At 50.1% G+C, this 26,204-nt stretch overlaps 12 protein-coding genes across 12 annotated transcripts; 6 read left to right on the forward strand and 6 right to left on the reverse strand.

The window, feature by feature from the left end:
* Positions 1–242: 242 nt before the first annotated feature.
* On the reverse strand, positions 243–1,806 carry BDR25DRAFT_349599 (uncharacterized protein; the record flags this gene model as incomplete). Its single annotated transcript, XM_033694574.1, has 10 exons — positions 243–377; positions 411–496; positions 555–614; positions 669–982; positions 1,021–1,109; positions 1,156–1,201; positions 1,249–1,357; positions 1,386–1,543; positions 1,627–1,692; positions 1,730–1,806. The coding sequence occupies 10 exons, from the start codon at positions 1,804–1,806 to the stop codon at positions 243–245; spliced, it is 1,140 nt and encodes a 379-aa protein (XP_033553361.1).
* Positions 1,807–1,849: 43 nt separating this feature from the next.
* Positions 1,850–2,660, forward strand: BDR25DRAFT_349600 (uncharacterized protein; the record flags this gene model as incomplete). The annotated part of the gene is made up of 4 exons (XM_033694575.1): positions 1,850–1,909; positions 1,938–2,102; positions 2,166–2,552; positions 2,586–2,660. 4 exons carry the CDS (start codon positions 1,850–1,852, stop codon positions 2,658–2,660), a joined length of 687 nt encoding a protein of 228 aa, XP_033553362.1.
* Positions 2,661–2,722: 62 nt separating this feature from the next.
* Positions 2,723–3,642, reverse strand: BDR25DRAFT_309901 (uncharacterized protein; the record flags this gene model as incomplete). The annotated part of the gene is made up of 2 exons (XM_033691120.1): positions 2,723–3,186; positions 3,351–3,642. 2 exons carry the CDS (start codon positions 3,640–3,642, stop codon positions 2,723–2,725), a joined length of 756 nt encoding a protein of 251 aa, XP_033553363.1.
* A 1,876-nt stretch (positions 3,643–5,518) lies between these two features.
* On the forward strand, positions 5,519–6,939 carry BDR25DRAFT_66928 (uncharacterized protein). The gene has a single exon (XM_033698902.1). The coding sequence runs from the start codon at positions 5,748–5,750 to the stop codon at positions 6,654–6,656; it is 909 nt and encodes a 302-aa protein (XP_033553364.1). The 5' UTR covers positions 5,519–5,747; the 3' UTR covers positions 6,657–6,939.
* A 65-nt stretch (positions 6,940–7,004) lies between these two features.
* Positions 7,005–10,559, reverse strand: BDR25DRAFT_277719 (uncharacterized protein). Its single transcript, XM_033687630.1, has 7 exons — positions 10,160–10,559; positions 10,012–10,111; positions 9,842–9,954; positions 9,462–9,661; positions 9,105–9,422; positions 8,915–9,056; positions 7,005–8,815 (listed from the first exon to the last, which is right to left on the reverse strand). Exons 1-7 carry the CDS (start codon positions 10,402–10,404, stop codon positions 7,363–7,365), a joined length of 2,571 nt encoding a protein of 856 aa, XP_033553365.1. The 5' UTR covers positions 10,405–10,559; the 3' UTR covers positions 7,005–7,362.
* Positions 10,560–11,270: 711 nt separating this feature from the next.
* BDR25DRAFT_300490 (phosphopantothenate-cysteine ligase) lies at positions 11,271–12,579 on the forward strand. Its single transcript, XM_033689387.1, has one exon. It carries the CDS (start codon positions 11,335–11,337, stop codon positions 12,466–12,468), a length of 1,134 nt encoding a protein of 377 aa, XP_033553366.1. The 5' UTR covers positions 11,271–11,334; the 3' UTR covers positions 12,469–12,579.
* A 115-nt stretch (positions 12,580–12,694) lies between these two features.
* Positions 12,695–14,833, reverse strand: BDR25DRAFT_339510 (MFS general substrate transporter; the record flags this gene model as incomplete). Its single annotated transcript, XM_033693396.1, has 7 exons — positions 14,596–14,833; positions 14,432–14,543; positions 14,051–14,378; positions 13,795–13,945; positions 13,271–13,738; positions 13,012–13,214; positions 12,695–12,961 (listed from the first exon to the last, which is right to left on the reverse strand). Exons 1-7 carry the CDS (start codon positions 14,654–14,656, stop codon positions 12,695–12,697), a joined length of 1,590 nt encoding a protein of 529 aa, XP_033553367.1. The 5' UTR covers positions 14,657–14,833.
* Positions 14,834–16,132: 1,299 nt separating this feature from the next.
* Positions 16,133–18,133, forward strand: BDR25DRAFT_66958 (uncharacterized protein). Its single transcript, XM_033698903.1, has one exon. The coding sequence runs from the start codon at positions 16,406–16,408 to the stop codon at positions 17,768–17,770; it is 1,365 nt and encodes a 454-aa protein (XP_033553368.1). The 5' UTR covers positions 16,133–16,405; the 3' UTR covers positions 17,771–18,133.
* A 1,428-nt stretch (positions 18,134–19,561) lies between these two features.
* Positions 19,562–20,546, forward strand: BDR25DRAFT_339512 (uncharacterized protein; the record flags this gene model as incomplete). The annotated part of the gene is made up of 2 exons (XM_033693397.1): positions 19,562–19,570; positions 20,025–20,546. 2 exons carry the CDS (start codon positions 19,562–19,564, stop codon positions 20,544–20,546), a joined length of 531 nt encoding a protein of 176 aa, XP_033553369.1.
* A 749-nt stretch (positions 20,547–21,295) lies between these two features.
* BDR25DRAFT_349611 (uncharacterized protein) lies at positions 21,296–21,851 on the reverse strand (the record flags this gene model as incomplete). Its single annotated transcript, XM_033694576.1, has 3 exons — positions 21,296–21,342; positions 21,371–21,496; positions 21,524–21,851. 3 exons carry the CDS (start codon positions 21,849–21,851, stop codon positions 21,296–21,298), a joined length of 501 nt encoding a protein of 166 aa, XP_033553370.1.
* Positions 21,852–22,658: 807 nt separating this feature from the next.
* Positions 22,659–25,468, forward strand: BDR25DRAFT_309908 (DUF1929-domain-containing protein; the record flags this gene model as incomplete). The annotated part of the gene is made up of 4 exons (XM_033691121.1): positions 22,659–22,804; positions 22,852–23,029; positions 23,080–23,477; positions 23,527–25,468. 4 exons carry the CDS (start codon positions 22,659–22,661, stop codon positions 25,466–25,468), a joined length of 2,664 nt encoding a protein of 887 aa, XP_033553371.1.
* Positions 25,469–25,504: 36 nt separating this feature from the next.
* On the reverse strand, positions 25,505–26,191 carry BDR25DRAFT_66985 (uncharacterized protein). The gene has a single exon (XM_033698904.1). The coding sequence runs from the start codon at positions 25,997–25,999 to the stop codon at positions 25,541–25,543; it is 459 nt and encodes a 152-aa protein (XP_033553372.1). The 5' UTR covers positions 26,000–26,191; the 3' UTR covers positions 25,505–25,540.
* Positions 26,192–26,204: the final 13 nt, after the last annotated feature.

A 26,204-nucleotide genomic window follows, 5' to 3' on the forward strand; every position in this document is an offset into this window, starting at 1 on the left:
TCACGAGCTACCTGGCGTATCGGAAGACTTCTAGCATTCAGGTTGGGAAAAGAGTAACTGTTTGTTCAGCATAGCATTGGGTTGGGCAATATTGACAAGCTCAAGACTGTATCACATAACTCATCTACATTCACACAAAACTGATCATGGTAATACTCTTAAACAATAGATACACCTCATAGTCTAGACATTCAGTATCACTCCTACGTACCATCGCCTCATAATCTAGTTAGACCCTTGTACTAGCCTGCGAATTCGAGATCGATGTCATACATGAAAAATATGTACAGTACATATATATATCCGAGGATTAGCCTTTCAGAAACGTCTTCCTGATACCACGTAGAGGAAAGCCTCACTCGCTGCCCAGTACTAAGCTACGCGAGTGGGACGCTCCCGAATGTTCAGACTCGTTTTTCAAGGGTACTGGGCCTAACCTTGGTGAAACGATGATTACCGATGTCACTCCCTGAAAGAACATGTGGGCCCCTTCCACCTGTTCGTTGTTCAATGTTCTAGGTTGATCCCTTTGACCCCAAACCTGCCTGACTCACTGTCGTCTAGCCTACCGCATTTGTGAGGCAGGATCGAAGACACGAGTGTATTTAATCTATCTTGTCGGTATGCCAACCGGATTGAATTCCGGATTGGAAGCTATCTCTTGGAACTAAGGTAAAGCGGGTTGGGCGAATTCCTGGGAGGAAATATCAGTGTGGTTTGAAGGAGCGAGAGCGGTGAGCAAAGACTGGTTTTGCGTGGTGTGGATTTATCGATCACCAAGCTTCGTGGAAAGAGGAGTAGTTTTATGGTCACACGACATACTACTTCGTTGCTCCAGTTCTCCATTCTCATCGATCGATTGGGAAACTCTATTTGGCTAGCGCATCCCCAGATGCGAGCCTCCATCGAATCGTTCTTAGTGTCAATTGGGCACCGTGATGGGATGATGCGACAGCCGGGAGATGTGTGGTCCGCCCTCCGTCTGGCGATCGAAAGGCAGACAGACCTAAAGAAACGTACGGCAGGGGAATGCGGGACTTAGAAAGAGGGCGGGACGAGAACGTTAGCTCGTTCAAGTCTCTCCTCCATGTACCGTGCAAGGGCAGGGTCTAATAAGCAAATTGCGGATCCGAAAACTACCGTCCTTAGCGTTACTTCCGATGAAGCTAGAAAGCTAGGCAAAATCATTGTTGCTTTCTTGCTATTGGGTCCTGAGCATGGGGTCTGCAGACGCAATCTAAAGGAGACGAAAATTCGTGATCTGAGAATGCACTAGTCATGATACTGGCATGCGTAAAAGTAGAGTGTTTATAAGTCAGGGGAGCCATGTGGGAAAAGCATGGTTGAAGCAATGCTTCTGTTGGGGATGCGCGATACGAGATGACGATATGTACTCACCGACGCGGTCTTCTTTCGGAGAGAAGGGTATGCCAAGGACGAAGGGAAGGAATGCCCCTGAAAAGATTGGGCGAAGGGAATAGTGGGAACAACACCAAAGTTCTCACTACAGAAGGGTGTTTGGTCATCAAAGAGATTCTGGACGCTAGTGAAACAGGCGAAATATAGACCGAACGATGCACACTAAGGAAACAAAGGTCTTTTAGAAAAAGTGATCAGCAAATTCACGATGCGGTTAGTCCGTTCTCGCTTCGGAGCGTACTAGGCTTATGAGGGAAGGTTGGGTGATTGTTGCTGAGAGCACATGCTTCGACTCTTCGAACGCGATTACGGTATTAAGAGGTCAACCAAGGCACGCGTCTCGTCTAATTTCATCTCAATCATCTCCACCATATAAAATTCCGCCATCACACTCTAACTTCCTTGCATTTACCAGCTCGCACCAACAGCCATGGCTCCGAACACTGGCAAACGAGCAAGAGAGGCCCTCAAGATAGACCAGGAATACTCAGTCAACATCACCAAGCTATCGTCCATAGTCCACAGAACTTCCAATTGCCCTAGCTCTAGGCTCACTTCTCAATTCGAAAATCCTCTTCAAGGACACTATCATGAATCACAGCGATGTTGCAGATAGCGTTGCTATTAGTCCTGATACTACCATGGACAAGCGTAACGGCAAGGCTACGCCAGAGAACTCTAATGTGAACACAAAGCAGGCCTAAAAAATCTAAGGATTTCATCAAGTATATCGACAAACGCTCAAGATGGCGGATGATCCCTTTCGTCAAAGGTATCAGCGTACTCTCCTCGTCACCCCTTTCTCCTCACTCTTTACGTCGGGGATCATGCTTACGGAGATATTAACTGTGGACCGAAACCCGCCAGATATTGCGATACCAAGGGTTCATCCTTTCATGGTAATGGACAAGCGTCTGCTCAGCATCATCGACCAGCGCATAGAATCCAATCATCCGATATTTGGTGCAGAAGATGACCCTAGCAAGACGGGGCGACCCCTAGAGAACGAGTTGCTGGCTTTTAAATCGCTCTTGGAACGAAAGCCGAGGAACAAGAAGGCATGTGCGGAATATGGCAAGTGGAGGAGGTTCGACCTCAACGATAAAAATCAATGCATGAAACTGCGGAGGGAGGTGGCGGTGGACTGGATCAGCAACGCACTATAGAGCATTGCAAAGGCAAGAGGAAACATCGAGGATTTCGGCATCGGCGATTGCTTCTTTGCGGATTACATTAAGTAGCTGAAATTGAGCAACGATGCCTCAAGCGAATGACACTGGCCTCGGGGTCTGCTAGTCTAGTTTTATGCTCCTCCATCTAAGCCCGTCCCCATATGCTTTTCCTCGCTTTCCCGCTCCACGTAATCCCTAATCTTAACATGTCCTTCGAAGGTGTAGGCATTCCAAACCCCGCTTCCATATAGACCGACTAGATACAACCTTTTATGTCTTCTAAGATATAGAAGTTCAACAAGCAGAGGCATGAAAACAGCCGCGGATACAATTTGGCCAAACGTCCACTGTCCGTCAAGAAATTTCCCTCCAGACGCCCTCGTCATGTCCTTGTGCTTCATATCCACCACTAAAAATAACATGCGGTAGATGACAACTAAGAAGAGAAATAGCCACGATAGCACCCCAAAGGCAGCCATTGTGCTCTCTTCGCTAGATGTCAAGGGATCGACATCACGGAAGCAGACTTCCTCGATCTTACCCTTGTCAATGGTCGATATGACCGCACTTGATCCATTTCCTATTTGGCTCATTCCTGCGTCTACTTCAGCTCTCGATATTCATAGTTCTTCTAAGTGATGCATCTTACCGAATGTACCCAACATTCTAGAGAAGAAGGGATAGACCGACAAAGCCAGCATATAACGAACAGAAAGAAACGCAGTCTGTCTCTGGCCTCAAGCTTCCTTTCCCGCGTACCCTGCGCTTGCCTATTTACACTCTCTTGTTGGCTGTGGTTACGCACCACCCCGCTAGTCCTAACTGTAATCAAGATAACCTGGGGAATGTCTATATCCAAGTTGAACCCCCCCCTGAGATGGCATATACCTCTCCCATTCCTACTCTTTCGTTGATACCCTAGCCCTTGAAAGTTGCTGTAACTCAACCCAAGGATAATACCTGTGGCTACACCAATGGTATATCTGTGTCTGCAGTCACTTGCACGGCATCCAAATATGCATGCTTCACCAACGACAGTAGCGGCGCTCATGGCTGCTGTAACACGCTGTCTCCTCCTTCAGAGTGCTTTCTTCCAACCTCCTGTGTTCCTTCATCCTCTCTAGACCAATGTACTGGAACGTGCTCAAGCGACTCTTATGTTACCAGATGCACTAATTCATTCTTTGCTGAGTGCTACGAGGCGATCTTCATCTACAGTACAATGTGGATGACTGAGTTCGGATGTGCATCGACACCCTATACCATCACGGCTGAGCAGATCTACAGCGCTTCGTCCCCTTTGTGCAAGACAAGTGCGCTCAAATCGATCAATCCGAGTGCTTCTCCACTACTAATAGGAACCAACGGCCTCAACACCCAGTTGGCCATATTAACCGGTAGGGATTGTCAGGGAAACATGTTTATATTCAATAGCTAAGAGCTGTGTAGATTTTAGCGTCGGGGCTATGGTTTGTTGTATTGTTGGAGGTTTGGTCGCCGTAAGCATGGTGGTGTATTGGTACGTTCTCTGGCCAAAAAAGAAATTGATGCTAATTTTATGTAGGCTTTAGACAAAGTACTGGAGGCCCAGAAAAGGTTACGCTGCTAAATCTCCACTAGAAGCAAATACAGGAAACAAAAAAAGGCCGCCTCAAGGACTCAAACGACGGGAATGAGCTTTGTCACTGAAGGCTCTGTCGCTGTGGTTAGACAACAGATCAAGAGAGAGAGTATGGAATATATTTAAACTATATTGAGAAGCCATACTAGTGACCGCCACCATGGACACAGCTTCTAATTTCTACTACCACTACCCACTCCTGCCTCACGACCCAAGCTTCTCCTTCAACTCATTTTTCCTCTTCAAGGCCCACGCCTTAAATGGGTCCCCACACTCAGGTCCCTCCTCAACTTCACAACCCGATCCTCCCCATTTGGCGCTAAAGCCGCTTCCACACAGCATTCAACTTCGGAAATTTGGTTAATTCGATGCCAGACCACAGAGCAGAGCACACCCAGGGAAATGCGCCGATATCGGCTACACTATACTTGCCGCCGTTCTTGCCAACGATATATTGTCGACCTGTCGGGTCGTTGAGGCACGCTTCGAGCACAGAGTACGGACTCTTGGTTCATTTTAGTAGTGGCCAATCCCGTATTGAATTTATTGGGTACATAACGGAAGGAGTGCTGATTGTCCTTCATGATGACAGCACGTTTAACCTGCTTTGGCCGGGGATGCGAACATCCTCTAAATGCGGATGAGGATGTGGATACTGCCCTTCGTTTTGCTAGTTCATCGGCTCAACCGTAGATGTTATCGGCTCCTCTATGTGAGAGATGCATACTAGCGAACGCCGGACAAGTAGAAATACATGCGCTAGGATATCACACTTATTAGACGCTTCGCTTAGATTTCGGTGGTCTAGAACTCTAATTCAACATCTAGGATGGTGATGAAGAGGCAATAAGTATGTCCCGATTACTGATCTTCGGCATCCCGCGCTTACTTTCAGTCCCTAGGATAGAAATAAAATAGGCCTGAATACATCCGCAAAGACGTGATGGCTACTATTATCCAATGTGGAGGGTCTTAGGATTCCGCTGGCGATGTTGATAGGAAGCTAGGGTATGTGTTTAATAGGTGCAAGATACAAAAATGCAAGGCATTGAAGGTATAAACAACGGAAAGAAATCCCCGACAGTCAGATGAAACATTAAAACTTCGAACGGTCCCCACAACCATCTAAATTGGTCCCAAAATGGCGGAGACAAGGGTTAAGATTAGCGAGAGGAAGTCCATCCCACGCACGCAACACGTCAATCACTCCTGCATGTGAGGGTCGAATAATAGCAACATCCACACCATCCATTTCCGGAAACTTACAGCCCCGTCGACAGCGCCCCATCATCCCCACGGCCCGTCCCGCAGAATCTCGTGTCCTGCAGTAAAGGCGATTCGACGTGTGTCTAATCAGGTGCTGCTGGAACCGCACTCGCTCCTTTCACTTCACCGCAAAGGCTGCTTGATAAGGTTAGCTTACGACGTCTTCCTGTCGTCATCAGCCATTCGGAACATTTCCCGGCCAACAACTACCTGGAAAGAGCCACGGCAATCTGACTGGACACCCTATTGCGCCGGAGCTGAGACCGAGAATGGTAGAGGTAGACGGCCTGTCGGCTCGGGCCGGAGAAGCAAATGGAGTTCCAGACTATATAAGATGTGGCGCATGCAACAGACTACTAGGCTCGACGTCGCCTGACGGAGGATTAGCCCCTGCCGCTACGGAACCAGCAACGGAAACAAAAGGCCAAGACTGCAACACGTGCCATCCGTTTCGGGAACTCTACGACGCGATGACTGTTGCGGATATGGAATATGCTTCACATCAAGACCGCCGACCGACTTTTGGACCGCGGCAGAAAGCCCTGGAAGCTAAGAAAGAGGCCCATAGGAACTATGCGAACCTTATCTTGAAGCTGGAGGAGGCCCATCGCAAGTTTCATGAAGAACGACAACTACAGCGCCAACCACGGCAACAGCAAGACCAAGAGCAGCAAAATGTAGAAACTCTCGGGAGCGCAAAACGTCCACGAAGCCCATCCACACCCTCATTCCCAGAAATATCCTGCCCAGCAAAACGCCTCTGCATATCCGGCCAGCCTAAAAAAGTCACATTCGACGCATCTGTCGCTTTCCGCAACGAGAAAGAGTACAGGATGGCTCAGGCCTTCCAGCGTTCAGACGAACGCTATGTTCGTGGGAGGAACGCGGCGCCGGAGGGTAGTGAGTATCTGGATACCAGTGGCCATCAGCAAGACTTCAAGAGCTTTTTTCGAGAGAAATGGAAGGGGCGGAAATGGGTTGCTTCGTCTGAGCCGAAGGTCGAAGACAGTTTGGGGGAGTTCACGGAAGCAGACGACAGTGTTGGAGGCGCTGAGAATGAGCCAGACGCGAATGTCCACAATCAGGTGGTTCTGTTAGTCAAGGAAGAAGCAGCAGAAAGCTCGTATCCAACTATTTTGCCTCCAGAGGAGCGAGGTAGAGAAACGAAAGGGGTCTAGGACGATGCCGAAGGGCGCACATATTCAATTACCCCATATATTAGGACACGGTTGAGTCCGATCCTACGTCGCATTCCCTGACGAGACCCAAGGGTCTAGTTCCGCCTCGACTGAAGGAATTATCGCACACATCAGTGCAGCCCCAGCTACTACCATCAAGAGCTGACAGAACAACCAAATCACGTCAAGAGCAACAAAAATACATGTCGTAAATGGAGCCTCTTCTGATGGTTGAGTAACTCTCAAACGCGTAATGGAATATTTAAAGATAATAGAATAAATAAGAGCATCACATGCCCAGTGAGAGCCTTGAGCTATTCATTCCCAAACTTTGAACGACCCAAAAGTCTCCTAGTCTGATAGCTTTCCATTAATGAGTCTCTCGATCTTCTTTACTATCTTGTCGACGTGAAAATTCATGAGATCTACGGAAGAAATCCAAATTTTGACATCCATCAAGTGTCCCAAGTAATTACGTGTACCATTATAAATATAGGTGTCTTCTCTGGATAAGACCTAGTAGAAAAGATACCATTCAGAAAATGAGGACGAGCCTCTCCTCTGGAACATAGCAGAGGCAATTTAGGACATAAATATACACTATATTGGCGTTCTCCCTTATCCCAGCAAATGTTCAACAGTTAGACTCTGAGAACGTGTAGCAAAACAACGAGAACCTCGGTGCATGGATAGCTGTAAATTGACATCAATCCCAGAATGATTGCTGCTGGTCAGGCTCGTTTAACATTTCTTGATCCCCATCTATGGTGGTGGCGAATGGAAGAGGATTCTGTTCATCATGAGTCGTAGTGAATAGATGCGTGAATATTGAATACAGAGGTCCTGTATTCGCTAAGAAGTCTTGAAAAGCAGCAGGTGTATCAGCCTGCCTGGAGAATCCTTCTTTAGCCTGAGGGATGCCCGGGCGGTTCGTTGTTTCGTATTCACATGGGTTCATCGTGATGTCGTGTGGGTGAATGCTAAAATTCTTCCCAGCACCACTCTTCAACCACTCCGATGATTCTTCTGCTAAGACCGGAGATTTCCTTGCGCTAAAGCTCGATGCTTGGGGTTCAAATGTTGGCGTATACTTGGTATCATTTCTTAGTAGCTCAGCAATTTCTGGCTTGACGTTTTTGATGACCTTCTGGACGAGCCCGAGTACTACGCTGTAGGCACGTTTTGCGGTGGCGTTGTTTTGAGCCATGGCCTTTAACCACCGCATGAGCTTGTGCAGTGATGAGGCAATTTGCTGACAATCCTGGATTGTTTGATATTCCTGAGTAGAATGGGTGACCTCATAGGAGAGTTCCAGGAGCAGGATTGCGAGACCCTGCATGAGACTGTGAACAACAGACCACCATGGACCCATCTGATAGAGCTTTGCGGGTTCGATCTTATCTGGGAAAAGCTGTGCTACTGATATTGCTGCGCTGATGCAAGACTGGGCAGTTCTTTTGTTGAAATTGTTGGATCCCTCACTTTGATTCTCAATGCGGCGGTCGAGTCTACACAAGCAGGATCGGGTAATGAGAATCCTCGTGCTTTGATAATACATTTCGAGTATCAGCCGCTCACGCCGGAAAATCTGGTCGCTGTTGGGTAGTGAAAAGTTGAAACCGGGCGGTAGATTTGACGCCCAGGTTTCAAGTTCCTGGCTGAGCTCCACAATGATTTTCTGCACATCTTCCCAAGATTTGCTGACAAGTCTTGCAGAGTACAAGCCGATGATGGTGTTATGCGTGATCATACCGAGCTTAGCCCAGCTATTAAGAAATGACCCTGAATTTGACGGCTCACTGAGGGACCAAGCGGGAATAGAGGAGCCTTTCCTTGAGGATGTTGTTGAGCCCGTTCCTGAATAGGCCAGGTCATGCGATCCGGGTTTTCTGGCCCGGCTGTCGAGATGAGCGACTACGGTTGCCTCGTCCATCTCTTCGGTAGAGAGCGGTAGCGGCAGTGGCACTGAGCAATACACCTCGTGCACAACACTTGGGCGGCCAGAGACGGCGGACAGAACTCGTTCCAGAGAATAAAGACCCCACCACATTCGTACTAGAGTCTCTTTCCTCACTGCGGAAGTCGATCGATCTTCATTTCGTACATGTAATCCAAGCGCATAGGCAAGCCGTACCGAGATGCCAATGACAACCCAAGCCCTATCATTATAGTTAACATACTGGGCTAATGGGTTAGGACCTACATAGGTACCTAGAATTGATATGTAGGAGGAGAATGAGAAGCGACGTTCTAAGTACTTATTAATGTGCCCAATAGCAAGGTAATATAGAGATAGAAGTCCAATTATCTGCATTTGCAAGAGATCGGGATTGGACACCCAAGAAGGGTCTCTGAGGCCTAAGATACTTGCACGTGAGTGATATATCACATGGTCTCGCTCTAGAGTGTGTTAGTCGCCAGCTCATACAGGAAATTGTTCGGTCTTACCATCGCCACGCCAGTTCGCTTCCGTCAAATGAGAGTAGACAGCGCCGACGGCAAAAACTAGGTTCAATATCGCCTGCCACTTTTCGGGCAAATTGATGGGTGTCCCCCGGCCTACCGAAGCGTAGAAGTGATAGAACTGGTTCCTGAAAATTCTTTCGGCAAGGATCGGGAAGGAGGTTTGCACGGATTGCATGTAACAATTGAAGAGTTTCTCCGCTATCGCAAATGGTGGTAGTTCGAGAGGATCAACCATCGAATCTGTCTCGAGCTTTTCGTCGTCCAAATAAAAGTTGAAATTGCTCAGTTGCGACGGAGGTCCTGAGTCTTTGGCCTGACGACGTTTCATCGCATCCATACGCTGTGCAGCTGCATTAGGGTTGTCTCCTGGTGGGCCGTATGGACCCTCGTACTTATCACCATCCTCAGCTGGGCGGTCTACGTCATGGTGCAAGCGACGGAACCATTGAATCTCAGAATTCTTGCCTATGAACCCTGTTGCTCGTGATTGCTCGCTACTGAGCAAGTCCTCGTCAAGGAGATCCAGATCCTCATTTGATCTACCAAGGTGAAAGAACGATTAGCATGAGCTCTGCTTGAAGTGGACTGGAAAGGGGAAGTGGTACCACCAGATGATAATGATATGCGCATTGTCAGCTGGAATGCCACTCAAGTAGCGCCTCCAAAGGACTTTGTCAGTATCAAAATAAGGTCTGATACTTGTACCGAGGGTTTAGTACCCAACTTCTGCACTAGCCAAAGCTTCCCCCCTTTCCTCTTCCTGATCGGGGAATCTTTTTGTTTCGGGGGACTTTTGGATTGACAAGGCGGCATCCGCGACATCTTCAACAACCTAAATTATTATTAAACTCGGGGAACCTGGATGACGACGTAGATGTTGGGGACATACACCTGCTAGCACACTCTCAATTCTTTTCCTATCCACAGTTCCAACTCGTTCAAGTAGGTCTTTCAATATCTTAATCATATCTTGATTCTGGTTTGTGGCCCTAATATTTGTTAGCCTCTCCGTGAACACAAAGGGGCTCGTCACTTACGTTCTGAGCCGATCTTTTCGACTTGATATATAAACACATGCCGTGTCGTTGTCACGACAATTTTGGCAGGGTTGGACTCCATTGCATTTCACTTTCCGCGTCCGGCATGTCACACAGGCTCGCTGGACTCTGTGTCTGTTGGTTCCGCTATGCCTGTAGCTTGTTTCGCCAGGTCTTTCAAGCCGAGGGATTGCGACCTTGGACGGAGGGCCCATTCCGGACCCAAGGTTCTGCCCAAACGACATATCGATCCAAGGATGTTCCAACCGCAGTGAAGATTGCGATTCGAAAGCGGTGTCGACGCTCACGAGGAGATCGAGAATTTACCATTGAATCCAGCCATATCAATAACACATGACGAAATCACGGGCCGTGGGAAGAAGGGTGAAGGCGTTAGCTGTGTCGCCACCGCTCTCCGCGGGGAAACATGTCGAACAAAACAGCCTGACCCCGAAGCGTGGCGGGCGCTCAGATTGGACGGTGCCTTCGGGATTTGTTCCCAGCGAATGACGGCTCTCAGATGCGACCCCATCTTGACGCTCTGAGAGGACAAGCTCCATCTGACCTGTTTTCTCACGGCTACTTTGAACCCCTGGACGATCTGCGCACTACAGAATCACGTGGCTAGGTATATGGATATCGTCGTGGGAGGGTCATCGGCGATGGCGCGCAGAAGTTGGGGATAAGTCAGGCCATGACCATGGTGCTCGATATGAGAGTGGGAGCAGTCCTCGGTCGCAGCAGAGGATTAGATGAGAGCTTGCCCTGAGGTATTAGTAAAGCGTCGACGAACAGATTAGGGGAATGCAGTGATGGGCGAAGAAAGCAGCTGTCGTCGTTCGATTAGAGCTCCGAAGTCCTAAGGCAAAACAAGACGACATCAAGCATCGCGACACAGAGGAGCGGTCACTTCAAATATTTTCTCGTCATCCGTGGAACGCACAGCCATCGTGAGATCGAAAGATTAGATCGACGATGAAGTCTGTGGGCTTCACGCGACATCGACGCCATCGGGGATGAAAGTGACAGTAACCACGTGACTTTATGATACCGAGTATGTATGCACGCCAAGACCGAGGACATGCCGGGTCACCACACCACCCCCACTATAGTTGCTACAAAAGTATGGATCATGTCCTCTGCTTTCTCCATGAAACTGCAAACTTGCTGCCGCCATGACAAGCAGTATTGAGGCAGACGAGAGCCATTACTTCACCAACAACCCTCCACCAAAGGACCTTAAGGGAAACGTTACTCTTGCTCGTGAGTTCATCGGTCGCCATGCAGACGAGGGACGCCGCGTTGTGCTAGTAACCTCGGGGGGTACCACAGTGCCCCTAGAGGCCCAGACAGTACGATACATCGACAACTTCTCTGCCGGAACCCGTGGCGCCACCAGTGCCGAGTACTTTCTCGAAAATGGATACGCCGTCATCTTCCTCCACCGCCAATTCTCGCTCCTGCCTTACTCACGACACTATTCGCACAACACACGGTCGTTCTTGGACTTCATGAAAGAAGAGAATGGACGCGTCACCGTGGACGAGCAGCATCAAGAAGAGATGCTCCGAGTGCTCCGGCAGTACATGGAGGTGAAAAGAGAGGGCAGGCTGTTAATCTTATCCTTTGTGACCATTACCGAGTATCTATGGGACTTGCGAGAAGTGGCAAAGTTGATGCAGCCCTTAGGGCCCAGGGCCATGTTCTACCTTGCCGCAGCCGTCTCTGATTTCTTTGTTCCCCACGACCGCATGGTTGAGCACAAGATCCAGTCGTCCGAGGAGTTCAGCCAAGGCGCAGACGGCCCGAACGGGGCCAGCAACGGGAAGCCGCCCGCAGCCCGGACCGAAGGCCGAAGCTTGATCATTGACCTCGAGCCGGTGCCGAAATTCCTTAAAGCACTCGTGGATGGGTGGGCGCCCGAGGGCATCATCGTTAGTTTTAAACTTGAGACCGACCCATCCATGTTGGTAAAGAAGGCACAATACTCGATGAACAAATATGGACACCACCTGGTCATTGGGAACCTACTTTTGACTCGGAAATGGGAAGTTGTCTTCGTCTCCACTGCTGGTGAGAAGTGGATTCGGGTGCCCCGTAACCGGAGGACGAAAAGTTTCTCTGGGGTGGAATCTCTTGTCGGTGCCGCGGATCTCCTAGCAAAGAAGGAGGTGAGCGATCACTCAGTCAGCACAAAATACGCAATTCCACATGGTGAACCTGCCGTCGAGATCGAATCTATCATCATCCCCGAAGTTGCAGAAATGCACACTAAACTGATAGAAGGCGCGCGACAGCGGACAATATAATCCGGGCCATGATGGTATGGGTGCCACCAGGCTGGCAAGACATGTCGTGTCTGTTATTACTTTTGTACATACTTGGCTGGCCCTTTTGGTCCAGCGCATTGGGTCAATAGAAATCCAACCTGTGATTTCAGATTTCCTATTCTCGTCATCCTCTTCCTCAATTCCTTAGTCATTCCAACTTGTCATCTCCGCCGGCACATGTTCCAGTTCACCCGTTTTATAGATTTCACAGGATGATTCGCCACTGCGCCGTTATATGTCGAAGTCTAGCACCAAACATAATCAAAGTGATCGCACCAATTCCAACCACTCCCACGAAGATACCAGCCAGGGTTCCAAAGCAATCACGGTATCCTACCTTTTCTACCCATGGCACGATGCCGTAAAGAAACCCAAAAGCGACAATATTTTTTAATCCATTAACAAGTAACAATGCGTCTGAATTAACCGGGAGAGCACAGTCACTGACATAAGCCATCGTAATTGTGGGAGTCTGTAGGTATGTTAGCACCTTTCATTGTGTTGTGTGGAATTGTTACATACCGCTGCAAGTGCAACGCTTATCATTCCATACCCGAAAAATAGCGCTACCCAAGAAAGGCTGCGTTCCACGCCATAGCCAAACACGATGCAGCCAGCAGGGGTGATCAAGAACGGGATGATGAGCATATAGAGTCGAGATTCGGGCTCGTATATTCCGTTATTCTTCTTAGTACGCCATGCACAGAACCAGTCAACAATATTGCCTAATATAATCGTCTTCAGTCAGCTGATCAAAGCCATGAAAACACAATTGACCTACCTCCAGCCCATGCTCCGAATAGATTTCCAAGCAGGCCCGGGATGTTAAGTAACCCCACGATCTGTGGCCGAAAATTATAAGGGGGGGCCTGTAACACAAAAGATTGCAGGATGTTGACGGCTACGACTACAACGAGGGAGATGGAGTAGCAAAGAAACGAGAAAATGACCGCAGGGTACACGATCATAGGGAGCGGCCTAATTGCCATAAGAACAAGATTTGTTTTCGGAGTTCCCGACCAGAGACTAAGTTCTTGGAGGAAGGTCTTCTTGGGAACCTGGGGGACCGGAAAACTGGACGGTTGGCGTGCGACCTCTTTAACACTGGATGATTTGATTTTCTCAACGCTGAATCCTTCTTCCGAAACCGAGGCCAAGCCGGACGTGCTAGCATCGAGTCTTGACTTTCCCAGGTCTCGATTGTAACGGGTCTCAGGCACGAACAAAAGCACTGCGACAAAGTTGATCGCTAGAGACAATCAGCACTCCCCCCATACTCTCTCATAAGTGGAGTAAAATACTAACCAGTGAATATCACGGCTATCCACTTATGCCAGCGCCATCCCAGACTCTGCACGATAAACCCGCAAATCAAAGGCCCGATTGTGTTCCCCCCAGAAATTGCGTTCATGTAAATGCCCATTTTGGCGCCACGTTCGTGAAGGAAGTACAAGTCCTAGACAATGTCTCAGTCAATGTTTGGAAAAATGCCACCCTATCCGACAACTTGAAGTTCTCGGCAGTCCCAGGAGCCAGGTAAGAGCACACGCTCCAAACTTACGTTTACCATTGAGGCACCTAGAGCTTCGGTTGAGGACCCAGCGAATGCTGCAATGATGTTGGACCACATGAGGCTTTCGAAAGACTGTGCAGTAGCTCCCCACACGTAGCAGAGACAGAGGAGGAGCGAGGCGAAGACGAAAATAGGGCGCTTCCCGAAGTAGTTGGCTAGGGGCACCCAGAAGAAGTTGAACACGCCAAGGACGAGGATTGGCCAGAGAAGCAGATTGCTTGTTTCGGTCATCGACTTGTTGAACTCGAGATGTAGGCCGAAGAATGCGGGTGCGAGACCACCAATCGCATAGTTGGTGAGGAAAGTGAATGCACAGCTTGTGGTCGTTAGGTCACATACTCTCGTGTGTTTCCAGGTAATCCAATATACATTGATGTAAAAGCAACATGTTTCTTCCACAGAGGCCAACATAGTGGGTCATTTGGGTCCGTCTTTGAGGGAGCTGGGACAAGAACGATCTCAGCACCATTCTCGCCTCTCTCTGTGCCCAGCATTAGCAACTAAGATGCCGATAAAATACATCCGAACTGTACCTTGCTGCAGTTTGACCGTTCCCTCTGACTGGTCCAATTCTTTGAGAGATGTGAGACGCATCGTAGGGTTTTTTTTTCCACCGGCCTCAATTAGAATATAAAATTGATACCCAAGACCAAAACCAGGTTGTATCACTGGACTTATCTTGCGGCGGGTTCATCGAGTTGGCTATGGAGGAGAAGGGATCCGAGATGATAAGCTCTCTCAAGCACTCGAAGGCCTTAACCCGAAAACGCTAGCGGAAGTGACAGGATTAGATATCTTCTCATGGCCGGCATTCATTATTTATATCTACCTTGTATCTCGTCGCTAATCTATCTGATCTTCGGGTTGACGGACGTCCTAGTAGGTTCCGACATGGATTGGATCTCCCATGCCGGCCCCGCAGTGCCGAGGGCAGAACAGGGGACTTTGCGAGCCATCGTTGCGTTGTTCGGATGGGATGCGCTCTTCCGCTGCGTGTGGAAACGGTTAGACAAATGATGCCCTTAGGAGCATATTAAGTGAGCTTACTGCTCTTAGACACCGGGAAGGGATGCAATGAACGGCGATGTTAAGGCCTTTACGAGTTCTGCGATGAATTCTCAGTTTAAGAGCATCATGGCTTGTCTTCCTGCCACTTCGACGACCCAGTACAATCATGCAGAACCGATCTTATCGATACTGGTCTGCCGGGGTGGCGAACCTCCCGCCAACAGTCATGGAGGTGGCTGAGACGACGACGCGCTGTGGAAGGCACCGATTCCGACGATGCAACCTGCTGGTCGCTTCACGACTCCGATATCGTGCCTCGCATTCAGCCCTCGCATCACCCTCAGAGCCCGACTGGTTGTGCTCACGGCTCCATGCGTAAGATGTGTCCAGGACTCTTTCCTAGTTTGCATTGTCTCCTTAACTTCTGATATCTCTATTTTTTCCCCGCCATCTTGTTCTGTCATCAAACGACGGCTCGCATTTCTATCCTGGCTTGCATCTGTAGTAACTGGTGTGCCAACACGATTCATCTCTATTGTTATTTGTGTTTTGGTTTATCACCTCTACCAAAAAAAAATGGGGATAGTTACATTCTAGCGATGCTGTACGCCACTACGTGCCATTCGATCCCTCGCTTCTCGGGCACAAAGAAGGCCTTGCGTCACCACAGCCTTCCTCTAGCTGCGTCCGCGGATGTAGCCCCATCTTCTTCCGACATTCGGTGGCGTTTCGGTTCTTTCTGAGATGCATGAATGCCTTGTTATCGCCTGCCGGAAGGATGATGTGCATGGCCAGGAGATGCCATCGTTTGAGAGCGTATCTCGACAGACGCCATCAACCAGCCATCAAGGGATTAGGCAATTGACAACACAGCCATCCCTTGCTTAACTCTTCTCAACAGTGGTCTTCTCTATCAGGCTACGACTGACGCCTTTCCGCGCGGCACCGACTGCCTATTGGACAACGCAATCAGTACGACGTCTTTTAGCTGGTCGAACAGGGAAATCACACAGCGAGATCTTTTGTTGCGATCAATAAAGCTCACCAACAAATCCGGGGAACAGGTTCGATGTAACGCGAACCCTTGCAACTTCAGATTTCCCCCCAAAACCAACCTCCAATTCTGGCCAGAGTGGTTACTTGATAAACAATGTCTCACCCCTTGGGTCCAGCAGACGGGATTGCGCATGTATATATCGTGGTTGCTTGCCTATCGCTGTTATCAAGGTTATCGTGTTCTGATAGCCCTCTTGTCTACCCACATTCGTTTGTGTCTATCACCGTCGACCATCTAATCACTACACTCTCCTTTCGTTATTCTCATCACACTTGAACATGACTTCGACAATGACTTCAAACTGCACATTCGTTCCACATCCATCATCTCCACTCGCTAGAACAGCATCCCCTTTCAAGCATCCACGAACCCCACCTTGTACACCACGAAATACCGCCAAACTCTGGGATGAGTACGAGAAACGCGCCGTCGAGAACGCGAGGAGACGAGAAACCACATTCTCAAACACTCTGCTACGGGCTCCAGAATCGCAACTCTTGTCAAGTGGAACTGTCCTCGACATTATTAGAAGTTCTGATCCTCATCCTTCACCTAGAATACCAGCTCCATCTCCCAACCCATCAGCAACTGCGAGTCCGCAGTTCGACTTTGGCTTTCAAATGGCTCCTCAGCAGACAAGACATTCAGACCCAACATCATCTACCACTGTCGCTATTTGCAAAATCTGTAAAAAATCTATCCTGCCGACCTCAGGCATCTGCGAGAGATGCAAAAAGACTATAATACTTCCGTCTCAATCCGGCGAATCAACTCCCCCTCTCAGCCCTTCTCGCCGCAACTTTGGTTCAACGAACCTCTCAAAACTCCACAAGGAGTCTACTTCAGGAAACACGACTCCGAAGTTCTCGTCTCCTAAGTGCAGATCAGCTCACCCGTCATTAAGCCATCTCAGCGAACTCCCTATTCGGCTCTCATCACTCCTTCCACCGCCGACAACAGCAACAACAACAGCAACAATGACTACCGACACCACCATCAGCGCTCTCCGGCCCCAGCGCGAGTGCAAACCCTCCATGGCTGATCCGCACGAGCCTTTCCTCCGTCTCCAAATCGCCCGCAAACCCATCCCAGGTCCTCCCGCAACCGTAATCCCCATCCCTCCTTCAGGCATGCTACCCTCATCCCCAACCACCCCACCCTCAAGCTCCCACTCCAAATCTTCTCATTCGCATCCCCAAACCCGTCCCCCTTCCCTCGCAAACATCACAACACCACCTCAATATGCAACCTACAGCTACAGCTACAGCCGCCATGCCAGCGCCACTCCCTCCGAACTTAGCACACTGTACCCCTACATCTCCAACTCTAACTCAGCCTCCACAACTATAACTACGCCGAGTGTATGTCGCGCGAGCTACACACTACAGAACACGATGAGCGCGTGGGATTGGGACAGTGATGATGATGAGGAGGAGAAGGCGGGATTGGTAGGGTATTGGCGGGCTAAGAAGTGGAGGGGGAGTCGAGGGAGTTTGGCAGATAGGAGTGGTAGTGGTGGTGGTGGCCTGAGGGAGAGGGAGAGGAGTGATAGCTCTGCGAAGGAAGATGGAAAGGCGGAGGGGAAGAAGAAGAAGAGGGGCTTTGTGAGGGTTATTAGTTGTGGGTGCGGGGATCGGGAGTAATTAGTATCCCAAGTTCAAGACAGAACGAAGAGATGAGCTAGATGAGGTGGCAGAAGATGGTCATAGACCGAAAGGGGAGATAGCAGATTTCGGTTTTCGTTTTCCTTCCGACAGTAAAAAGCGTTGGGTGGAGTATAGGCAGGCGACAAACGATTGCACGAATGATGAAAAACACGAAAAGTTGTAACAATTTGGGAACGGCCGACACACGCTTAGTTTCGTACTTTCTTTACACCCTTTAGTCTATTTCCCTCGGCCTTCTTTATTCTCCTTTTGCTGGATTCAAAATTTTATGTTAATATTCAGTATACTCTATTTGAGGGTGGTTTAGGTGAAAAGCGGAAGAAAGGGGGGACGCACGAGGGGAGATGTTAAGATATTGGTAATTACTAATCTAACATGATTTTCGTATTAAACGTGTATCTCTTCGAAAGAAGTCTTCACTCTCTGTAAACGCTAGTCATTGGAGCCCTCTCCTCCCTCTCCAGCCCCTACTTTAACTCCTTTCTCAACGTAACCTACCCAAGCTCCTACGCACAGCCATGCAGTCCCAAAACCCAAGTCACCTCCAACTTACCGTGCCGTAACTTGTCATTAAACCGCCACCTAGCTAGTTATCTCCCAACCACTTCACTCACCGATCACACACCTTCCTAAGTACCACAAATCATGCCATGCCATTCCATTCCGCTCACAGCAATCTAACAAAAGCATGCACACGCCCGCTGCTTCCCGCGCTTCATGAAGACACCCGCCTGCTTCCTTGATGCAGTCCCTGGTCCTGCTCACCGGGCCGTTGAGAGCCGTGTCATAGGGCAGACATGCATAAGGGGGAGGTGAGAATGATATGCTGGTCTGCAGATGGAATTTGTGCGGTGTGCATGTATGCCGAGATCTACGACCAGGGGTTGCGTAGTAGAGAATGGTGGTTTGTGTGATGGGATGTCACATGGGACAATAGGAAGTGGCAGGGAATAAAGCTATCCATCCTGTTTGAGGTTCCAGGACAGGAGGAGAAATTTGGAAAGACGGGAATTGATTTCGCACTGAAAGAGGGTCGGAAGCGGACTTGGTTGGAGGGCAATGCGATCAGACCGAAGCCTGGTTCAATGTATGCGGGCGCGGGTGCGAAAGTGGATGGATGGATCGTCTGGCGAGAGAAGAGAACCGGTGCTGTGCAGTGAAGCGAAGCATCATTACGTATATTGGACTGCATTGCATCTGTCTCATGGCATGGATGCCGTCCCATACTGTCCTCCACCCCGCCACTGGCTACTTTCCCCAGCCTCGTGTGACCTAACCCACTATTTCTAAAAGCCGCCTCAATTCTTCACTCCATGCACAGCACCCGACTCCCGGTCCATACATAGGCGAGCGTCACACAGCATTCATCAAGCCCGCGAAATTTACTCACATTCTCAGCGCCGATGCTGAATTTTCCGACTTGCATATGCATTATTGGACGGGAAGATTTCTGCCTCAACCACCACTCTTTCCGAAACGAGTTTGATCGACGCGTCATTCAGAAGTCTTTCTTAGAGATATCTCGTGTATGTGGGATGAAGGGTGTACGGCAGGTCGGCTGAAGAGAGGCTCGGCGGTGCAGGCTGGAAGTGGCGGTGTGCAAATGCCCGGTTGTGGAGGTATGTATCTATGTAGCGTGCTTCTAGTGAAAACGTGTCTTGTCAGTGTCATGTGGGTGGTGCTACATTGTTTCAGGAGGGAAGTGGCAGTGGGGAGGCATGCTTTTGGTATAAATGACATAAGAGGCTCTGGAGGTTGGTGGCTGTCATGGGAGAAGTAAGTACGTGAGATGATAGGAACGATGACTAGAGCAAAGAAAGGGTTCATCGTCAACCTAAGCAGTGCTCATCCCCTCTTCAATTTCCGACTCTTTTTGCAGTCGAGAGACCTTTGAGACTTCTTCATCATTCCTATGGGTTTTGGTATGAGAGTATGCCGCTGGCTCCTTTCATGAACACGTTTTCACCGTAGTTCCGTTTCCCGTTTCCTTCACGCTATTGGGGTTAAATTTGCGTCGAGATGGGAAGCTGCAGGATTTCGGTGGAAAACCAGAGGCGGTGAAGACTGGTTAAAGCCTTAAAAAAGGGATATATACAGATGATCTGAGACATCTTCTACTTAGCTTCAGTACACTATCGGCTCAACGAAGATACCTAAGATGTGTCACTGGACCTTGCGAGTGGTGAGTCTTCTACTGGTTCCTAAACGCCTCAACTGATGTGTGGTCTAGTGGAAATGTGGGGATAGCTTCTTCACAAAATGTTCGAGTTGCAGTGTGGACCGCGCAGCTCACGATCCAGCGAGCCTCAACCCGCTGCATCCGTCAATCACACCCATTGGTTTAGAGGGCCCCGCGACTACAGAAACGCACGACCTGACTCCCTCGGCTAGGAAAGGTTCAGAATACCGGATCACGAATAACACTACTCCCAGCAAGCCCAAGCCTCGGCCCGCCGTGCCAGTCGTTGACCTCTTGTCGCCAGGCCACCCCCAAACCAACCCGGTTGGCAACGGATCAACCGGTGTCGTTTACCCTCGAGATGTGAAGACGGGTGAGGCCATCATGGTAGCCCTGTCAGAAATCGGCAAGGCATCACGGTTCGGTGACAAAACGCTGGGAGGCACTGGGAAGTGTCGAGTCTTCGAAGTGGTGCTGCAGCAGAACGAACCCACAATGTGTCCCGCATGTATAAGAAGCCCAAAGAGAGCCAGGTTGCCAGCTCATGCCAGAGGCTGTTTTGGGCTGAGTTGAATGTTGTTTGTTGGCGCCGCCCTCGAAGCAGGGATATGAAGGATTTCCTCTGTCAAATCACGTGCTAGATTCAGTGTCAAAAGTGTGGAGAGTTACGTTCTGAAGTGGAGCCAATGACCCGACGAAGGTGTCAGCACACAATTGAAGAGGCTGAGGAGTTCTTGTGGTAATCTCATAAAGGGGGTTTGGTGGTGAAACAGTGAAACTCTAGTAACAGTTGTTCTTTTCATGGCATTGAAGTGCGGTTCAGTAGGGTGGGCGCATCCATCAATGGGTGTGGTGGCAATGAGGACTTGCATCAGAGGTTCATCCTTGCTCAATCCGGCCACAGTCGCATCGTGGCAACGTGAAAGGGGATTTGACGATGCGACGACGACGAAAAAGTGGAGAAGAAGAAGAAGAAGAAGAAGAAGAAGAAGAAGGAGGAGGAAGAGGAGGTAAAGATAAAGGTAAGGGAAACACCCACCTACTGTTCATGCTCTTTAGTTGCTCGTTGAAGATCTATTTCCATGCCGCCTGCTCTACCAGGAACACGTGGCAGTGCCTTCGTCATGGAGTCCGTCGCTAATCAACTTGCGGACCTCGAGGTGCAGATACGAGCTGTTAAGAGGGTTGCTTCGGGCCCCGGATGGCATTTCACTCAGCCTCCTTCATAGGTTCCTCACTTCCCTATTGCCGGGCATAGCATTAACTGCACGACTCACTTTTAAATCTCTTGGGGCATGAATCTTTGACGTAACATGAAGAAATCAGGGCTCGTGTTCAGGATGGCGTTCAGCTTTTCGGTCAGATGAAGCTGGAGTGCCCCTGACAGTTCGGCGCACTACTCCCGTTCCTGGCGAATTGTAGGGTCAAGGCGTCCAAAAGCGCAAAATGCCGCCCGAAGCCCCCTGAATCAGACAGGGCTGGCGCGGGAAGGACTTCTTCATGAGTCCAACACAAATCCGTTGCTTGACACCCTTACAAGCTTTTTCTACAGGGCTCCGGCATTGGCGATGATATCCTTTCACAGTTATCACGGCTGCTTTCTGGTAGTCGCTGAACGACAGGCTCTTCCGCGCCGCTGTGTTCAATGACTCTCTTGTACGTCGTGACAACAAAGAACACCATCGCCCGGGACGGACGGCTTCGCGTCGGCTTCGCGTAGGCTACGAGCTCCTCTTGCTTATTCGCCCCAGGGCGAAGGCGATGTGACGGCGTCGTCCCGTTTCTCGTGTCGATGGCCAGGAATGTCATTGACCAACTCTTATGCCCAGGAATAGAAAAAGACAGACTGAAGATCCCCTGCGGAGATCTGACTAGCATTGGCCGCGCCTCAGATTAAATTGCCGCTGATCAAAGCTTCAGCTTCAGTTCCTCCTGCGATTGGCTGCCTGTGTCTAAACGGACTGCAGGTTCGTCAAGGTCCCGGTTTGAGAGAGCGAAGAGGGCTTGTCCCATGCTCCACCACGTCGCGATACTTGAGCCACAGTGCTCCCTCACTCTCAGGACTTACCTCCCTCCGCTGTTGGCAGCTGTAAAATTCCCTTGCCTCCAGCATTCTTTTGTTTTCTCCCTGTCACCCTTCGTTACAGCCGTCACTCGTTCCGGCTTGTGTTGACATTTTATCCACCTCTTTTGTTGCGAACACCTTTTTCCGGGATTTGCAATACACTCGTTCAGAAGTTTGCTATAAGCATATTAATTACTATTGCCAATAAACATCTCGTCTCCTGATATCCTGACACCGACATTACTATTCAACGGCTTGGTTTCTGGGCAATCAAATTTCCTAAACTAAACCTGAGAAACCGCGCCCACATACGGTCTCTGACCCAATTTTCAAAGGGTATGTATTCACACTTCATCTGTTGGGACCACTCCCAGAATGCGGCTTCCCAAGCCTTTGGCGTGGTTGGTCCTTGGGTTCTTCTTTCGTCAACAAAGTCACAAGCATCTTTCAACAACCCAGCCTTTCCGCGATATCCGTACCAACACCTTCCGTCTCTACTGTGCCATACACCACCCACATCTCGTTCTGCTTCTTATTAGCGTCCGAATCGTCTGGACTGGGTCTGGAATTCTACCCTCTAACAGGAGCTTACATTCGCTGTCTAGATCTTAGTGTCGACTATGAGGACCGCGCTCTTGTCCTTTGGCGCATTCGCCGGGTTCGCCGCGGCAAATATCGATTTTACCTGGGTCCAACCGACCTGCGATTTTAATTCCGTTGGGAAACACCCTTGCCTGCGAGGCCAACAATGCACCGAGAAGAATATGTACGTCAATTGGTATGGATGTAGCTTTGTATTCTGACTCGACATAGTTGCGAAGCAAACATCAGCAATGATGATCTCTACCCCAGGTCATTCCGACGCAATGTCCCAGAGAAGAGGCAGACCAAGTACTCGACCGACGGGACTTGTGGGCCAAACAACGGAAATACGCTCTGTGACCCCAACAGCACAGTTTACACTGGTTCCTGCTGCAGCTCTTATGGATGGGTATGTCAAATTTGACTCATGGATGTACATGACAACTGAATTCTGGTTAGTGTGGTAACACGCCTGCACATTGCGGCACCGGTTGTATATCAGGATGCAACACAGGCGCAGTGTCCTCCGCCTCCGCGGCTGCAACTCCCCCAGCTGCATCCGGAACCGCTCCCCGGAGCGATGGGAGGTGTGGAAAGGACTTCGCTGGAGCCACTTGCGACCCCAACGGCGCCTACGGTGGGTGCTGTAGTTCCTATGGTTATTGTGGATCTACAGAAGGTCACTGCTTGCCCGCAAATGGCTGCCAAAACGGCTGCAGCTCTCCAGCTGCCTCGTCGAGCGCAGGCCCCCAACCCACTTCGACTGCCCCACGTTCAGACGGCCGATGCGGTAAAGATTTTGCAGGCGCTACCTGTGATCCTAAGGGCGCGTATGGAGGTTGCTGCTCCTCTTACGGGTATGTCTGGTATTATTTTTATCCTGTTGTGGCTAACTCATCTGTTTAGATATTGCGGAAGCACAGACACCCATTGCTTGCCTGCAAATGGATGCCAGAATGGCTGCAGCGGAGGAAGCTCATCTAGCTCAGCACCGGCTCAACCAACTTCTTCCGGAACGAGACCACCTTCTATAACTACATCTGGTGAACCAGTCCTTGGCAAGCCTTCTAGCGTAAGCAGTGCAGTCGCAAGCCCTACGGGTAAGCCCACTACCGATGGAAGCTGTGGGTCAAACTTTGGAGGAACCATCTGTGGAAACTGGCCGCAGGGTTCCTGCTGTTCGATGTACGGATACTGTGGGAATTCCACTTCCCACTGTGGGGAAGGGTGTCAATCAGGGCCTTGTCTCGGCGCACCTGTTGTGCCTGCACCTGGCCCTAGCCCTGCTCCCGCTGCTGCGAAGCCTGGTTCCATTGCCATCGTTGGTCGTTCCGGTGTTCCCGCTATGCACGCCGGTCTCATGCCTAACGGTCGTGTGGTTTTCCTGGACAAGGTAGAGAACTACACTGAGCTTAAGCTTCCGAATGGCCAGTATGCCTACTCTTCCGAGTACGATCCAGCTACGAACAAGGTCGTCCCTCTTTCTTACAAGACAAATGCTTTCTGCTCTGGTGGTATCTTCCTTGCTGACGGCCAGTTCGTTTCACTCGGTGGTAATGCCCCATTGGACTTCATCGACCCAACTGTTGGTGACGGATTCAAGGGTATTCGTCTCCTCAAACGATCTGACACTGACGCCTCCTTGAACGGCCAAGCCTGGAATGAGCCTGGAGGCCAACTTTCGACTGCTCGGTGGTACCCATCTGTTCAGATCATGCCTGATGGCAAGCTCTTCGTTGCATCCGGCTCCCTCAATGGCCTCGACCCGTCAAAGCCCGAGAACAACAACCCGACCTATGAGATTCTGAACGCTGATGGCACTCCTCAGGGCAAGAGTATCACCATGTCCATTCTCTCCAAGAACCAGCCTTACTACATGTATCCATTCATGCATCTCATGAGGGACGGAAACGTTTTCGTCTTCGTCTCCAAGTCTTCTGAGGTCTTCAATGTCGACACTGGCAGCACCGTTCGCACTTTTGCCGATCTGCCCGGAGACTACCGCACTTACCCCAACACTGGTGGATCCGTCCTCCTCCCCCTCTCCAGCGCAAGCAACTGGGATCCTGATGTCATCATCTGTGGTGGTGGTCCTTATCAAGATGTCACCGCCCCTACGGACGCCTCTTGTGGTCGCATCCAACCCCTCTCCACCAACCCTGGTTGGGAATTGGACAGCATGCCCGAGGGACGATGCATGGTGGAAGGCACTCTCCTCCCAGATGGCACAGTCATCTGGCTGAACGGCGGCAACCACGGCGCTCAAGGCTTTGGCATTGCCCGTGATCCCACGATGGAAGTCCTGATCTATGACCCTGTCCAGCCTCTTGGAAAGCGCTGGACCACCGGGCCTACCTCGACGATTGCCCGCCTATACCACAGCGTCGCTGTCCTTCTTTTGGACGGTACGTTGTTGATCACGGGTTCCAACCCCGTTGAGCAGCCAATCCTCACGCCCACAACAAAGGATCCATACGTCACCGAGTTCCGCGTCGAAATCTACACGCCGCCATATCTCCAAGACAACCCCACCCGTCCTTCTAATGTCGCGTTGTCCAGCAAAGCTCTTAAAGCCGATGGATCCACTTTCACCATCAAATTCAACTGCCCATCAGGCTCCAAGGCAGTCAAAGTCTCTCTCTACTACGGTGGCTTTGTCACACATTCTGTGCACATGGGTCACCGGATGGCATTCCTGGACACGAATGGCTTTGCAACTGGCAGCACGAACCAAACAATCACCGTCACGATGCCGCCCAACAAGAGCGTCGCTCCTCCCGGGCCGTACGTTGTGTACGTGCTTGTGGACGGCGTGCCTGCTATTGGGCAGTTTGTGCAGGTCTCGTAAGTTTTCTCACCGCGAGAGAATTTCACGGCCGGCTACCCCTTCCCCTTTGCTTTCCTTGAGTCTTCTTGTCATTCATACCATAGATATTGTACGTGTTTGCGGCAGCGTGCTGAGTTGGATAATAAGGAATGCGATATCGACCAAAACCGGCAACCCCTCGGCATCAACGAAGAAGGGCGGGGGGGCGAGAAACCTATCTGTTAGCTGGACGGGGTTTCTTCCAGTGTTCTGTGTTGTCATTGCCATTGCATCATCCTTTCCTGAGTTGTCTGTTTGAATACTATAATATCTATCTGGGGTGCATACACGGCAGACTCGCCCCTGGATGCATCCTGTGTGGTACTTATTAGAAGGGATAACATTTTGCGGAGGATGGATTCGGTAACGACATGGTGGTAGCTTTGGAGTAGTATAAGCGGGAAAGCGTGCATACATAATACACTGGTTTACGCACTTCAATTTCCTGCACCATGCCATGAGGAGGATACTGGGATCTTTATCTCTAATGCAACCCTGACTTTTCAATCCCATTCCCAATTTCTAATTAGTGGTGACCAGAGTCGTCAGCCTTATCCCTATCCCCAGCCCTGCCCAAGCGAACGGAGTCTCGGCCCCGGCCCCAGAAACCTCCGTCGGAGCTCGCTCAATTGCTTCTTCCGTTCTTCGAAGGACGCTAATTGGTCAATCGGTATGACACGCCACTGGATGTTCTCCGCAACGACCGGCCAAATTCACC

This window comes from Lindgomyces ingoldianus (assembly GCF_010093535.1).
Source record: "Lindgomyces ingoldianus strain ATCC 200398 unplaced genomic scaffold BDR25scaffold_3, whole genome shotgun sequence".
In the NCBI taxonomy this organism is placed as follows: Eukaryota; Fungi; Ascomycota; class Dothideomycetes; order Pleosporales; family Lindgomycetaceae; genus Lindgomyces; species Lindgomyces ingoldianus.

What these genes read in the sequence shown, in the direction of transcription:
- BDR25DRAFT_300490 (XM_033689387.1), top strand. Translation starts at nt 11,335, where the DNA reads ATGACAAGCAGTATTGAGGCAGACGAGAGCCATTACTTCACCAACAAC.
- BDR25DRAFT_66928 (XM_033698902.1), top strand. Translation starts at nt 5,748, where the DNA reads ATGGTAGAGGTAGACGGCCTGTCGGCTCGGGCCGGAGAAGCAAATGGA.
- BDR25DRAFT_277719 (XM_033687630.1), bottom strand. Translation starts at nt 10,404, where the DNA reads ATGTCGTTTGGGCAGAACCTTGGGTCCGGAATGGGCCCTCCGTCCAAG. An exon ending in TTGAGAGTGTGCTAGCAGGT is followed by an intron (nt 9,955 to 10,011) that starts GTATGTCCCCAA and finishes ATAATAATTTAG; the next exon opens with GTTGTTGAAGATGTCGCGGA. An exon ending in AGCGAACTGGCGTGGCGATG is followed by an intron (nt 9,057 to 9,104) that starts GTAAGACCGAAC and finishes AACACACTCTAG; the next exon opens with AGCGAGACCATGTGATATAT.
- BDR25DRAFT_66958 (XM_033698903.1), top strand. Translation starts at nt 16,406, where the DNA reads ATGACTTCGACAATGACTTCAAACTGCACATTCGTTCCACATCCATCA.
- BDR25DRAFT_66985 (XM_033698904.1), bottom strand. Translation starts at nt 25,999, where the DNA reads ATGGGATTGAAAAGTCAGGGTTGCATTAGAGATAAAGATCCCAGTATC.